This window comes from Mastigoproctus giganteus, chromosome 8 (assembly GCF_048544385.1).
Source record: "Mastigoproctus giganteus isolate SK-2022 chromosome 8, ASM4854438v1, whole genome shotgun sequence".
Taxonomy (NCBI): Eukaryota; Metazoa; Arthropoda; class Arachnida; order Uropygi; family Thelyphonidae; genus Mastigoproctus; species Mastigoproctus giganteus.
In genome coordinates, this window is record NC_143582.1 from 63,751,738 (window position 1) to 63,767,011 (window position 15,274).

Here is a 15,274-nt window from a genome sequence, read left to right on the forward strand (position 1 = left end):
TTCGTTACTTGAACTTTAGTTGTAATTTTTCAGACCATGCTTGCAGTTAATCTAAATCTTCTAATGCAGCATGGCCTGATTCCAATTTGTTAACTTGCAGTTCTGCCTCTTAACCCTATTTATCAACAAACTTTGACATCTTTCCCTGTTGTTTCCTCATGAATATCATTTAGGAAGATTAAAAAAAAAAAAAAAAGGGGGGGGGGGGAGAGAAGTCTGAGCACTTTCTACTCCATCCAACCTTGTAGAACACCTCAGCTTTCTGGTAGGTAACCTGCCTACACAGTTATAAGACCTCCCACTATTTGACCATCGTGCTGATGTCATGCAGCCATTGCATAGTTTGACACTGCGAATCTAGATTACCAAGAATATTGTCATGTGCTTTATGTTGAGCTATCAGATGCCAGTTGACAGCATTGATATGGTGGTTGAATTCTGCGATTCACTGAGTTGACTCAGATTCACTTTTGTTATTCAAATCTTTCGGGCACTTTCTGAGTTGACATAGTGTATAGATTCACTCACTCTACAGCCATCTCTATGGCAAGCTGAGCACAGTAATCCAGCTGTTCGCTGGGGTTTACGTTCCTGAGAAATGGCACGAATACTGGGTTATGGCACCCATAATAATAAAAGGGTTTTGTTCCAAAGTATGAAATATATAAGAAAAACTAATCTAAAATTTTGTCTATGTATATATTATATGTATTTACATAATATTATAGTGAAATACAAGCATAAGGTTTCAAAATAAAAATAAGAAACAATTTAATGTTAAATGTAACATTTATTAGAAATCTCAAACAAATCTTTCAAAAATATGGCATTCTCTTCCAAAACAACCCAGTTTCATCTGCATTGAACACCTGTTCGGGAACATATCCTTCGTCCATAATTAATTTTTTTAAATTCAGCAGGAAACTTTCTGCAGCCACGAAATCTGCTGATATAGACTCGCCTACAAGTTTCGTGTTTTGAAGGCCATATCGATTTTTAAACCTTTCAAAAAATCGCTATGAAATCGCTAATTTTTGAAGCAATTAGCGCATTTTCACAGACACTATGGCAGATTTTTTCTTCCGATTTCTTCATTGATCGTACCGTTGACTCATTGATTTTATAATGTTTTGCCACCGGCGTGACACTTTCACCATTAGAAATTTTGTCTAATAACTGAATTTTACTCGCTAATGTCATCACCTTCTTTGATCTTTTTACAATTCCCATGTTATTCGTAGCCATATTTTCGTAGGGGTTAAAAAAAAAAAAAAGAACTTGTCCACAATAAAGTCACTTTCTTTTAACCATTAACACACCCGAAAAAGTCTGATTACACTAACACACTGCAAAGTGGTAGATTTTTCACTTTTGTAAGCATATCAATTAAAAGCAAACATTGAAACCTTCCATGACAGGCGCATAACACATACTGAACAAGGATTAGCGGGAAGCATCTGCACTTGTAATTGTGACACCCCTCACCCACTGAGCGCTGTTTTGACTGGGAAAAATTATTTGAGCCACACCCACATTTTTTATGGTGGAAAATGTTTACAACTCTTTAAAATTCACATTTTTTTAGGTTTCATTTTATATTAAATCAGCGACTGCAAATAATGGGGGTTTACTGTATTATAATTTCGCATGCTAACATCACATTAAATTCTGTGAACTGTTAGATGCATTGTTTATCTTGGTCTCTGTACAGGAGCACAAATATAATAGTATATATTACAATAAGTGCAATAATTTATAAGAAGTTACTCAAGTTTAACTTGAGTAAGAAGTTAAACTGAAAACATTTAGATTTAAACAGTGTTCATTATTATTTTTTTACATAGAATTCTAATAAACTTGTTTTTTTTAATTTGTTATTAAAACGTTCTACTTTTTAAATAAAGTACCTTATTTGTTAAATTTAGTGTGTTTATATATATGCATTGGAATTTTCAGTTGAAAAATATAACACTAGCCAATATTAAATTTTTTCAATGTTTGTTGCACAAATTATCATTAAATCAATATAATGTTAAAATATGCAATTAATTTTTGCTCTGGATTGCTTAAGTCACATTTATAAATAACAGAAAATTTTATAATATTATGAAGTATTACTCTTCCTCACCTGGCTACTTCATAATTCCACCTGGCTGGAAAAATTTTCTGGGGTGTCAGAGTAAAAATTTACTGTGACTACCCAATCTCCTTTCTATAATCCATTGATGGATCTTTCCCATTAGGTTGAAGGATTAAGGATGGGTTCAAATTTATGCAATAACCTCTCATCAGGAACTGTATTAGCCATACATAATATTCAGATATATAATGTCAAAGTTGTTTTCCATAGTAATTTATTATAATTAGTAAGGCAAGATTTTCCCTCTACGAAACTGTGTTGAGTCACATTTAAGATCCCATTCTTGTGAAGATGGTCCTGTATTATCCTTAATCATAGATTCTATAATCTTACAAGTCACAGAAATCAAACTCGTTGGTCTATAAATGGCCATTTTGGCTGATACCTCCCAAATCCATTATGTATTGGCGTGGCATTGGAACCTCTCCATTCAGTGAATAATTCCTGAATCTAATGATGATATCATTAACATTACTAATGGTTGGATGCAGTCACCTTCCACCTTTTTCATTATAATTGGATATACGTCATCACCCCTTGGGTTTTACCACTTTCTCAGCAGCTTTTTAGATAGATGCTTCTCTGATATTATTTTACAAAAATTCAGTTTGGCTTCACTGTTCCTGTTAACACTAACATATATACATAATGGAGGGTGAGCCACCTGTCATCTTACAGAGAAGTGATGCAAATTACTTAGTGTTAATTACTGAAAACAGTTTGAACAATTAATTTAAATGTAAATAAATAGCATCTTCGTGTAAATATTATTAATGTTATATTAATATTGATAAAGTAATATAGGCATGAATATGACTTCAAGATCTAAATTGTTCGAATGATTTCTTGGTAAACTGATGCCTCGCCCACCCTGTGTATAAAGAGAAAGATGTGCGCTTGCATAATTTAAAATTTTGTGGAAGTGGCTAACAGTACCTAATAATAGTTATTTTTTGTTTGTGTTTACTTTTTAAACTTTTTAAAATCCAGCAATCCTTTGAAATTGAGAGGTGCAAAATTTTAAAATTTTCTGGATTTTATAGAGAAGTATACCTAGTAGTTGAACAATTTTGGAGAAACAAATTTCATTGAATATTAAGTGCTAACCACACTGAACTTTATCTGTAGTCATTCATAATGATTAAAAGGTAGAGTTAGTGATTACAAATGTAAATAACAGTTCAATTTGTTAAATGTAAACAAATGGCAATAAACAAAATCACAATAAATGTTGTGTGCTGAAGTGTCAGTTTTAAATTCACACTTCATACGCAGCACAGTATCAGAATAAAATAACAGTGACCAATTCAGAGAAAAATTATTTTCACGTTGGAGGGGGAAAAAATTAACCGTTTTTCTAAGGAGTAATTATAATGACATTTGTGCAGTCTTTATCAGCATATGTGAAATTTTGATTTTAATAATGTGCTGTGAAAAAAATTCTGTTTCTCACATGTATTAACAAGTTGGCTAAAAGTCCTCTCTCTCTCTCTCTCTCTCTCTCTCTCTCTCTCTCTCTCTCTCTCTCCCCCCCCTGTATTATGACTTTTCATGTAACCAAAGAACTGTATGGGTAGTTATAATGGTGGCAAAAACCTTGGTTATATGGAAGTAAATCTATTATTTGAGCATGTCAGTGAGGCACTGTTCGTGGAAGAGATTAATCATAGATATAACTAAGCATACATTTTTCTAGCTGTTCCCAAACTGGGATTTTTAATTTTATTTTATTTTATTTTTTTATAATCTCTCTCAGCTATTCTAAAGTGATATCAAGCTGATCACCACTTCACACGAGTCCAGTATAACCAGCCACATAGCTGTAGTTTTCTTTGTAACTGTGCAGTTTGCACAGTTACAAAGTTTACTGAATATGCAATAGCAATTAAAGCAAGATTTTTTGGCCCTTTTTTTTTTTTTTTGCATGGATTCTCATAGACAAATGTGATCACTGCTGTGCGTCGTCTTGGACTGCTTTCTTAATATTTTCAGATTTTTAATTTAATTTTTTTTTAAAGACTGTGGTAGAAATAAGAACACTGATTATACTATGGAATTGAATGCAACAATAGGTTATACTTGACAAGGTGTAACTTTACTGCTCGACCACCAAGAAATTCACTTTGGGTTTATTTCAGTTCATTTATGGGGAGTAGCATTCATCCTTTGGTGGGTGTGAGAGTGTCTCCTTGGGTAGGGAATCATGCATTTGGGCTACCAAAAGTGAGTGAAAACTTTCTTCTTTTATTTTAATATGATTATTAGTTATCCTGGTTATCATTTAATGCATTTTGTTCAGTGGTATAGTTAGGGTTCTTGTTTATAGCTTAGTCTTTGAGATATAGCTATATATATTTTAGTAGTAAAGTTAATGCTTATTTTTTTGGTAAATTTTTCAGATTTTTAAAAATTTCAGATTGAAATATGCTGTTTTCAAAATTAATAATCAAATTACAATCAAATGATAATGTAAAAGAAAAAAATGTACCAGTTGCTCATCTACAGCAGCACAAATGCATGATGTGCATTATATCCCCAGATGCTGATGCACCATAAAAACCTTAAAGCAAATGCATGACACTCCCCTCTTTCACATAAGTGAAAACTAAAATTAAAGATGGGGGAACCCCCCCCACCCCTAGCCACATTCTCAAGGAATGTGAATCTTGTGGGTTCCAAAAGGATCTTATTTAAATCACTGACTGCTATCCAGCCAAATGTCAGCTGATGTCCGTACGTGATCTGAATGTAAAATAAAAAATAAGCAAATCAAACATGAAAAATAAAACATGTCATGGCTACTACCTTCTGTGTATTACATGCATGGAAGGTTTCAAAAAGAAATGACAAAAACTATAAAAGCATTTTAAATGGAAGATAGCAGAGAAAGCTGGCTGAATGATTGAGATGTTAAAGCCACTTGGAAAAGTCTTTTTAATGTAGTGTGGCAATTGTTCATCATAATTTGAAAAAAAGGAATGAATCATTTCTTCCATAGAATGGGAGAAGGAAATCACTGGCTTAAAATTTAAAAATATAGTATACAAGTGTTCAATATGGCTGCCATTTTGGTCTGTAAAATTGTAGTCTTTTGGGTATAGAGTGGCATACAGCAAAGAGCAATTCCTCAGAAATGTCCATAATTTTCTAACCATTGACTATAGAAGCTCCAGCTAGAGATCTGTGCTTATTATTAAATACTTTATCCTTTAAGAACCCACTACAAAACAGTCTGGGGAGTGCAGTGGCCATCTAATGGAACCCCACCAACTAAACCATCTGCCTAGGAACTTTTCATTTAAGAATTTGCAGATAGTTTTTGCATAGTGGGTGGTGATTCTTTCTGCATAAAAAGAAATTCCAAAAATCGATTTTGGATGCATTAATGGAATGATTTTGTCTCTTAGCAGTCTCAGGTATCTTTTGCCCGTCATGGTTACCTCAAAGAAAAAAAAAAACTGAGAACACCTTCTGTCCAAATTTTATAGTCCACAAAACAGCATCGATGATATCTGGGTTTGTAATACTCACAGAGAAAAATCATTTGGCACACTCCAGTCTTCTATCTGGGCTATTCTTATTCAAACTTTGTAGAACGTATGGGATGGTAAACCTTGTATTTAAAAGCTCCTTTATAATTATATTTAAGGTATTTAAGTTTGAAACTTTGCTTTCTTAGACATTGTTTTGGTCTTTTTTCGATATCCTCTTACAAGTTACAAATTGGCAGATGTCTTTGAGATACAACACCTACCAGGTTTTGCTATGTTTATCGTTCCTACTTCATCAGACTTCTTCCTGATTTGCTTTATCATGGGTGGGTTGTTTATGTCCAAGAACCTTCTTGAAGTGATATGCAACTTCTGCAACATTTTCATATTTTGTAGGTCACTTTACAATTTCAGTCTTTACCTTTGTTGTAAGGCCTATGTACTTTTCCTATGTTCAAATTTTTCTAAAACTGTTTTTGAAATAACTTATACAAGTTTACATCAGCATTTATTCAAAATAGTTTGCTTGTACCCTATGTTTTTGTATGGTCTTTTGGAATTTATGTCTTTGTAGTGTTAAAGAACTTTATGGGTTCAAGAATATCTTATCTTTGAAGGAATAATAAATGATGACAGATTTTAAAGTAATAAATTTTAAAGTAACAGATTTTAAAGTAATAATAAATGATGACAGATTTTAAAGTAATATATTCTCACCTTTTAGTACTGATTTACATTTAGCTACTTTCATTTATTTATATTATTATAAATGACTCCTCACTTTTATAAAACACAGAAAAGGTTTGCCAAAAATTTCATTTTTTGTTTTGGAAAGAGAGCTGAAGTGATTTTTAAAGTTAAGAGCAGCAGAATTGAGTGTTAACAAAGGAAAGAAAAATGGTATTATGGATGGAAATGAGAGCATGGGGAAAGGAGAGAGTAAAAGGCGAGGAGGGCACTTTGTGTGAGATGGATAGAAGTCTTTTGCATTGCAGTAAAGATTTTATACAAGACAAATAGTCCAACCATTAGATATTAATAATTTTCTTTATTTTAAATTGCTGAGATATAAATAAACTGTTAGAAAGATGGCGATTGTGAATGATAAAAGTACTTTCAGAAATGGAATATTTTCTGTATATATTATAAACTCACTTTAAGATGTGAATTTAACAATAACCTTAAATAAATTTTGTCTTGATCTTTCTCTAGCTTGCTTCACCTTGCTAATATTTATCAACCAAATAATATAAAGCTAACCATGCATCTACTGAAGATGGTTGCTGATGTTCCTGGTGATTGTATCAACCAGACTAATAACTTACAGCAGGTAAACCTAGGAATGATTACTTCTGATTTGTTCATAAGGTTTAAATTAAATATGCAGGATAACTTATATGCAACACTGCACAGCCTAAAGAAAAATTATTTATCTGATAATTTTAAGGTTACTGCATGTGGTTTAAGCCAATTAAGATGGGAATACTAGAACATATTTAAGACTAGAAGTGTGGTGAGGGGAACTCTTTAAGAGAACAAATTTAATTGAAACTCATGAAATTCTGAGCACCTAAACTGGTGATTAGAAGTGAAATAAATGGAATAATAAAGTAGTTATCTGAAAATAACACAATCAAGGAAAAGCTAAGGGAATTAACTAATTATTTAGTTTCTTAGAATATCAAGTTTTCCCCCAGATTCACATCTTGTAAGTTTTCTTACCCTGTCAGATTTAATTTAAAAATTTTTCTAGCATTCTCCTCTTAATATGTTATTTACTTTCTAAGATACAACATGTAATAGATACCAGAGAGGAAAGTCGGCATGTCCAGTAACCTTGATTGCGTCTGATAAATATTTTTACTTTATTCTGTAGGTGTCAAACAGCCAAGTGGGCAATCACTGTGTACATACAAAGTTATACACAATTCATGATGAAATTCTATGATACCACAAAATATGTAAATATTCTTGTTCTCTATCTTGTGAAGTCCTCAGATTCATCAAACAGGAAACTTATTTATATTTAATTATAGTAATAATTAATTGATTTTATTAAACAGTTTTCCTACAATGGTTTTCTTATAAATGTGCAAGATAAGAATGTTCAAGAGAGGAATCAAGATAAGACTGTTCAAGATAAGAATGTTGCATATCACAATTGGCTCACATCCGAATCTCCAGGTTTGTTTTCTGCCTACATTAAAGCTTACAACAATTGTAAAACAGTTATTAATAATCTAAACTAGATTTTGAACAGGTAAAAAGGTAGTGTAGCCATTATCAACCCACTGCAGGATGGAAGCCTCCTCAACAATTCATGCTGAGGGAAATGGACCATAATCTGCCACGCTGGTCCAGTGCGAGTTGGCAGACCGACCGTATTCAGCAGTCAGGGGCTTGAACCCTGGTCTACTCAAAGAGCGTGTGCTACTGCACTCTGCTCCTGACCACTCGGCTACGGTAAGAGTTAAAAACTTTCTTTTGTCCAAATAGTAATTGAGCATTCTCTTGCCAAAGCTATTGGCTGTAAATTTTTGTCTGTTTATACTCCCACCTCTGTTAAAACCTGATGGATCTAAGCTTCTCATCTACAGAGGAAGCTGACTTACTAGCATCCTGCTTTTTCTCTAACTCACAATCTTGGTAAACCACCTCTTACCATTTCCAGTACAGCAGGCCCCCGTTATAACGCGGTTCGCTTTACGCTGATTCACTATAACGCTGTTCTTATATTATAACCCGTATCTGACAATAACGCTCTTTTACAGATTGCATTTTTGGCATATCTAACGAAATCGTTTCATTTGATGGAGTCGATAGCTTGAAAATGAATACCAAAACAGCATTAAAACGTTTCCCACGCCGACTTGAGAAATTTTCCCACACTCAGTGAAATTTTCTCGCACGCTAATTTAATTGCAGTACAGTGACTTGTTAAATAGTTCCGAGATCAACATTTTAAAAAATGATCAAGTATATTGCTTGTAATATTAGCATTATATGCATTTATCCGAAGTCTAGTCATCACTCGGTACAGTATTAGACATCGTGCGTAACGGACAGTTTACTCGAATATTGTATCGTAATTAATGCAACCAACACGGTTACATTTTCGAAGAATTAATAATGGCCGATAAGAATGAAAAAGCAACAACGTCTGGGTGCAGTACGAAGACTAAATGTAAGAAAAATATTGAATTTGAAAATTAAATTAGACGTTTTGAAGCGAATCGATTCCGGTCAACGACAAGTGGATGTGTGCCATAATTTAGGACTCGCAAGTTTAACTTTAAGAACAATTATAAAAAAATAAAGAATTAATTTTAGCAGCGGGAAAGATAGCTGTTCCACTGCAAGCAACTAGGGCTAGGCCGACTATTAGGATTGAAAAGACTAACTAATTTTATTGAAGATAATATCCAATGCAGAATTCAGTTAAGTTAAATATTATTAAAAAAAAAAAAAAAAGAGAGAGATTAGCCAATATGATGATCTGAAGAAAACTCACCTAAAAAAAAAAATGTGGAACCATTTAAAACTATTAAAGGCTGGTTGAATATATTTTAAATCCAGGGAGAAGCCGCAAGTGCAGAAGGAGCCGAAACTTTCAAAAAAGAACTTGTTAAAATTATTGAAGAGATGTATTATGTGTTATACTTCTCAACACGTTTTTAACATAGGTGAAGCAGGACCTTTTAGGAAACGAATGCCTAAAAGAAGTTTCATATTGAAAGAAGAAAAAAACATGCTAGGTTTCAAAGTGGCGAAGGATCGGTTGACTTTATTGTTGGGTGGTAACGCTGCGGGGGATTTAAAATTAATACCCCTTTTAGTTTATTTGGAAGAGGGCCAAAGTTCAACCCAAAATCGACACATTTTTCATAATTAAATTCATGATTTTAATTGGAATTTTAAGTTTAATTTTGATACGTAAGTAGTTACCATATAATTATATACGGATGTAATGCAGAATATTTTATATTTACAAATATTTGAAATTAAATATTTTGACTGACATTTGTACATCTTTTCACTAGCGTTTATTATTGATTAGGAAATATCCTATGGCACCGACCACAATTCACAAATACATATGTTACGTTATGGGAATGCGGCGCTCGCTTCGTATGGATTCACTTAGCACTCTGTTTTTCCGGAATGAATTATCAGCGTTAAGCGAGAGTCACCTGTACATTCAACTCAATGCCTCCTATTGATCAAAAGAATATCAGAAGAATTTTGAACAGTCATGATGCTTATTCTCAAAACCTGAGTTTTGAGAACAGTGGAGAAATACCATCAAGAGAAATACAATCTGGAGTACTCCTGAGTTTAGTCCAGTTTTGTGTTAGCTTTTTACGCTTTCTTATTATACTGAATTTTTTTTATCTTTCTGCTTGGAAATTTTCTCATATCCAACCAATTCATAAAAAGGCTGACAAATCTTCTCCCCATCCAATTACCATCCCATTGCAGTTACTTTTACTCTTTCTAAAGTAATGGAGTAATCCATTAACCATCAACTCATAAACTATTTCGAAACTTGCCATCTGATCAGTGATTTCCATTATGTATTCCATAAGTGTTAGCCCTGTGATGATGTACTGGCTTTTGTTGTCCAGCTATGTACAGATTCATTGGTAAAGTTTGATGAAACTCAAGCAGGTGCTCTTGACATTTCAAATGCTTTTGATTGTGTTTGATATAAAGGTCTTCTAAATAAGTTTCCATCTTATTTAGAAGACCTTTTAGAAGAGAATTATGTAAAAGAGTCATTTGACTCTTTTACGAAATTCTCTCTGACTGCTCACTACAGGCAATGGTAATAGCTCTCTGGCTTCTAACTACTACACTAATGCTAGTGTTCCTCAAGGTTCAGTTCTTTCTCCTATTCTTTTTCTCTTGCATGTTAATGTCCTTCTATTTACTGGAAATCCTATCCATAGTTTTTTTAATGATAGCACGTTGCATTCCACCTTCCAGTTTGAAAAACCTTGCCCTGCACAAACAGCTTCACAACTTGTTTACTTCACAACATATCTACTACTAGTTCCGTAAATGCTGACCTTCAGGTAATTCTCCAGTGGGGCTATGATAAGTTAGTTAATTTCAATCCTTCTAAAACTCAGGCCTGTCTTATATCTTGCAAAAAGGATTCTTCTGCTCCTATGTGTAATCATAGGTGCACTTAGTTTTAATCTAGCTTATTATTATTATTATTATTATTATTAGCCATATGGTGCAAGGAAGCCTGAGGCTTATGCTGCACTAGCCAAAAAAAAAAAAAATTCTGAGTTATCCTGAGAGAGAGAGAGAGAGAGAGAGAGAGAGAAAGAAAGAAAGAAAGAAAGAAATCACCAAGAAAGAGAAGAATGATGATATCCAGCTCAGGACCCTGGGTGTGCCAGGCCCATACTCACCAGATGTGAGCCCCTGGGGTTGTCTTTGACAACACTCAAGATCACGCCTATATGGGATTACCCTAACTTCTAATCTCTGGGCATAAGAAAATCACAAATATTGCTTCCTCTGTATCCAAAAAAACTGGGGTTTCTGTTTCACTCTTGACATTCTTCTCAACAGTTGCTCACTTTTTGCAAATGTCAAATCCAGCCTAGTATGGAATATTGTTCTCACATCTGGGTTAGTGTCTCTGAGGCACTGGCATCAAGCCTGAGAGGCTATGGACCTCTCTCTCTCTCTCTCTCTCTCTCTCTCTCTCTCTCTCACTCTAGACTCCTTTCAAAAGAGGGCAGTTAGGTTAATTGATAACCCATACCTTACAGAGTCTCTCCATTCTCTTCTCGTAGACATTCTGTTTCTGCTGTGCCTGTTTTTATAGATAGCTCTTGTGGCACTGGCTTCTGTAAACCCCCACCCTAGTCCATAGCACATGCTGCAACCTGTCACCATCCTTTTACCGTTCAACTACAAACTTACAGAACCAAATTTTCTTTCTTCTAATTTATCCCTTTGCATTTACTGAAAATTGCAATCTACAGAAATCTAAGTCTAATGTCAACGAGTATTTTCTTTCATCTTCTCAACATTCAACCCCCACACACTACTAAGTGCTGTAGGTAAAAAAAAAAAAAAAAAAAAAAAAAAAAAAAGAGGAAAAACCACAACTACAGAAGCACCAGTTACAAAAGGTGACAAGATTGTCTTGGTGAACTTTGACATACTTTTGTAAGGGCTTCTTAAAATAATTTCCATCACATAATGCATTATAAACTTAATAGATTTTAATCTTGTATATTTTTATCCACTGCATACATTTATTGATATAAATAGTCAAATCTTTGTGTTAGTTGTAGTTCCCCTTGATTAATGTCAAACAATTAATAAAATTTTTAAATGTATTGTTTAACTGGATATTTACCCTGTAATTGTAAATTAAATTTAATGCAAAGTGAGTTAATTCTCTGGCCAACAATGGCAGTTAGTTGTGATGATTGCTTTTATATGTGCTCTTACAAAATAGTTTATAAATGTGCCTTTAAGGTGTTTATTTTAAATTCTTTTGTGAAACTAGAGTATAGTGTGATAAGGTTCATCAGGTTTGACTATTTATAATCAAGGAATGGTAATATTTACGCTAAAAATGCGATAAGTCCATTTTGGCAATAAGAGCATTTTTTGTTCCAATTCCAGCTGCCTAGGCTTTAGCATAGCAGTAGTATTTGAAAGTTTGAAGAGCTGCTTTTTAAATTCCACAAGATATGGATGCAGGGGACTTTAATTGGGTGATGGAATTTGTCACATTGATTACTTGTATCTAATTTTGAGACAAAATATCACCTTATCGGAATAGATATAGATTTTTAAAGACAGTTTTATTTAGTAAAGGCCTATACAGCCATATAATAGCATCACCACTGGAGAAAGACATGGTAACCTACTCCACTATTTTTCACCGGAAAACTTTATGAACAAGCTCAAGAATTTATCAGAGATGATACCTGAAGGTAGATCCTCCAGGCTGGAATGTAGCATGTTTGATACATTTGGATGATGCAATTCTGGAGGCCTGTTTGCTGAGGCAGGCCATGATGAAAGTAACAGTCTGCACTGTATAAAAACACATAAGATTAGCACATGGAATTTTCAAAGTTTGAATTATGGAAAGCTGAATATCATTAAGAGTGAAATGGTTAGGACCAAGATTGACATCCTTGGTGTCAGTGAAATAAATTGGATGAGAAATGGCTATTTTTCAGTTAGACAATTTTATAGTTTACTACTCAGGGAATGAAAAAATCAGGAGAAATGGTGTGGCATTTATAGTGAACAAGAGAATTGCCAGATCAGTAAGTGACAGAGTAATGGTCATCTGCATTAATGGAAAACTGCTTAAAGTCTCATCTTTAAGTCTATGCACTGACAACAGATTCAAGTGAAGATGAAATTGAACAGTTTCATGCTGAAGCCCAGGATGTACTGAGTCAAACACCAAAAAAAGACGTGAATGTTCTTGGAGACTTCAGTACGAAAATAAGAGACAGAGAAGTAGATGGGGTCATTGGCAGATTTGGTCTGGGGGATAGGAATGAGGCAGGAAACTGCCTGGTGCAATTCTGTCAAGAAAATCGATTAAGGTTTACAAACACACAGTTTATCCAACCTAAGTGACATTTGTATACGTGGGCATCCCCAAATGGATTGCACAGCAATCAAATTGACTACATCATGTGCAGTCAAAGATGGAAAAGCTCTGCTTTTTTCAGTGAAAACCTTACCTGGTGCAGACTGTGGCTTGGATAGCCAAAATCAGGCTCAAATTCTGTAACATCCAAATGACTGCTGCACCATGAAAATATGACATAGATAAAATTTCACCATTGTATGTAGTCAAGATAAAAAACAGATTAGACTCTAACTACATGAAAAGGCAACCACATGTACTTTGGGAGGAAATAAGATGCATCATCACTGAAACAGCACAGCAATACATCCCATTCGGAAAATGTACAAAATCAAGTAAATGACTGTCAGTAGAAACCATCAAAATTGCTGAAAAAAGAAAAGAAAAGCTAAAGCTGTTGGAGATAGAGATGAGACAAGAAGGCTTAATGCAGAATTCCAAAGGACAGCCAGAAAAGACAAGGAAAAATACTGGAACAAAGGTTGTAAAGAAATGGAAGATAATAACAAAAAAGGGCACATGAGAGATCTCTTCGCACAAATAGAGAAGATCCAGACATCCTTCACTGCTTGTAAAGGTTTAATAAAAAGGCAAAGATGGAAATGAACTGAATGTGACCAACAAGGAATTAAGAAAAGATGGAAGGAATACTCGGAAGAACTGTATGCAAATAGAAACAAACATCAACAGATCAAAGCAAAAGGGCAGGATGAGCTATAACCAGATATATTAGAGGAAGAGGTATGGGTGCTGCAACAACTACCAAGAAGAAAAGCCCCTGGAATTGATGGAATACCAACAGAAATGTTAACACTTTTGCAAATCACAGTTATCACAGCTTTGTGCCGGGAGATCTGGAAAAACAATATATGGCGAAAAGACTGGAAGAGATCAGTGTTTATTCCAATCCTGAAAAAGGGAGATGCTTGAAATTGCTCGAACTACCATACAGTAGCCTTGATATCACACACAAGCAAGATTCTATTGAAAATCATTCAAGCACAGATATATAGAATCATAGAAACAGAGCTGTCTGATGTTCAAGCTGGTTTCCGCAAAGGAAGAGGCACTCATGATCATATCTCAAACATCCATTGGATCATGGAAAAAGTCCATGAATTTAAGAAAGATGTAAAGGTTCAACTATACCAAAGCATTTGATTGCAAAGCACGAAAAATTGTGGAATTCTTTGATAGAATTGGGGGTAGCAGCACACTTGGTTGAGCTAATAAGATCATTGTACACTATTCAAGAAGCAACTGTCAGAACAACATTTGGAGATAGACTGGTTTGAAATTGGAAAAGGTGTGCGATATTATCCCCATTTCTATTTAATTTGTATACTAAATAAGTTATGAGAAAATTGTATTTGGATGAATCAGAAATTGGAGTGAAAATTGGCAGTAGAAACATCAATAATTTAAGATATGCAGATGATACAACTCTGCTTGCAGAAAATGAGGAAGATCTAATACAATTGCACTTAATGGTTAAAGACGAGAGCAAAAAAGCAGGAATCAGCTTAACATCAAGAAAACAAATATTATGACAACACAACAACTGGGATAGAAGAAGTTAAAATTAACAATGAAGAGGTCAAATCTGTCTCGGATTTCATCATTCTTGGATCTAAGATTGACTGGGGTAGAGAATCTGGCCCTGAAATTAAAAAAATAATTTCACTTGGACTCAGTGCAATGGTGAGTATGGAAAAGATCTGGAAAGACAAAGACATCAGCCTTACAATGATCAGAATGGTTAATACTGTAGTGTTTCCCATAACAACTTACAGGTGTGAAAGCTGAACAATGAAAAAAGCAGACAGAAGAAAAATTGATGTTTTTGAACTCTGGTGCTGGAAAAAGCTGCTTCGCATGCCATGGACAGCGAAAGTTATGAACGGAGAGGTTTTGGATCGCATCAAGTCAGAAACATCACTGGAAGCCAAGGTCACCAAGCTATGATTGATGTATTTCGGTCATGTAACACAATCC

At 34.2% G+C, this 15,274-nt stretch overlaps 1 protein-coding gene across 5 annotated transcripts in view; it reads left to right on the plus strand.

Moving 5' to 3' along the window:
* The window catches only part of Rel (nuclear factor NF-kappa-B family member relish), a 462,299-nt gene that overhangs the window by 320,326 nt on the left and 126,699 nt on the right, over positions 1-15,274 (plus strand). For all 5 annotated transcript variants that reach the window (XM_090380549.1, XM_090380553.1, XM_090380550.1 and 2 more), the window contains exon 13: positions 6,844-6,961. In XM_090380549.1, the coding sequence (XP_090236675.1) occupies positions 6,844-6,961 (118 nt within the window). The remainder of the gene's footprint in view (positions 1-6,843; positions 6,962-15,274) is intronic.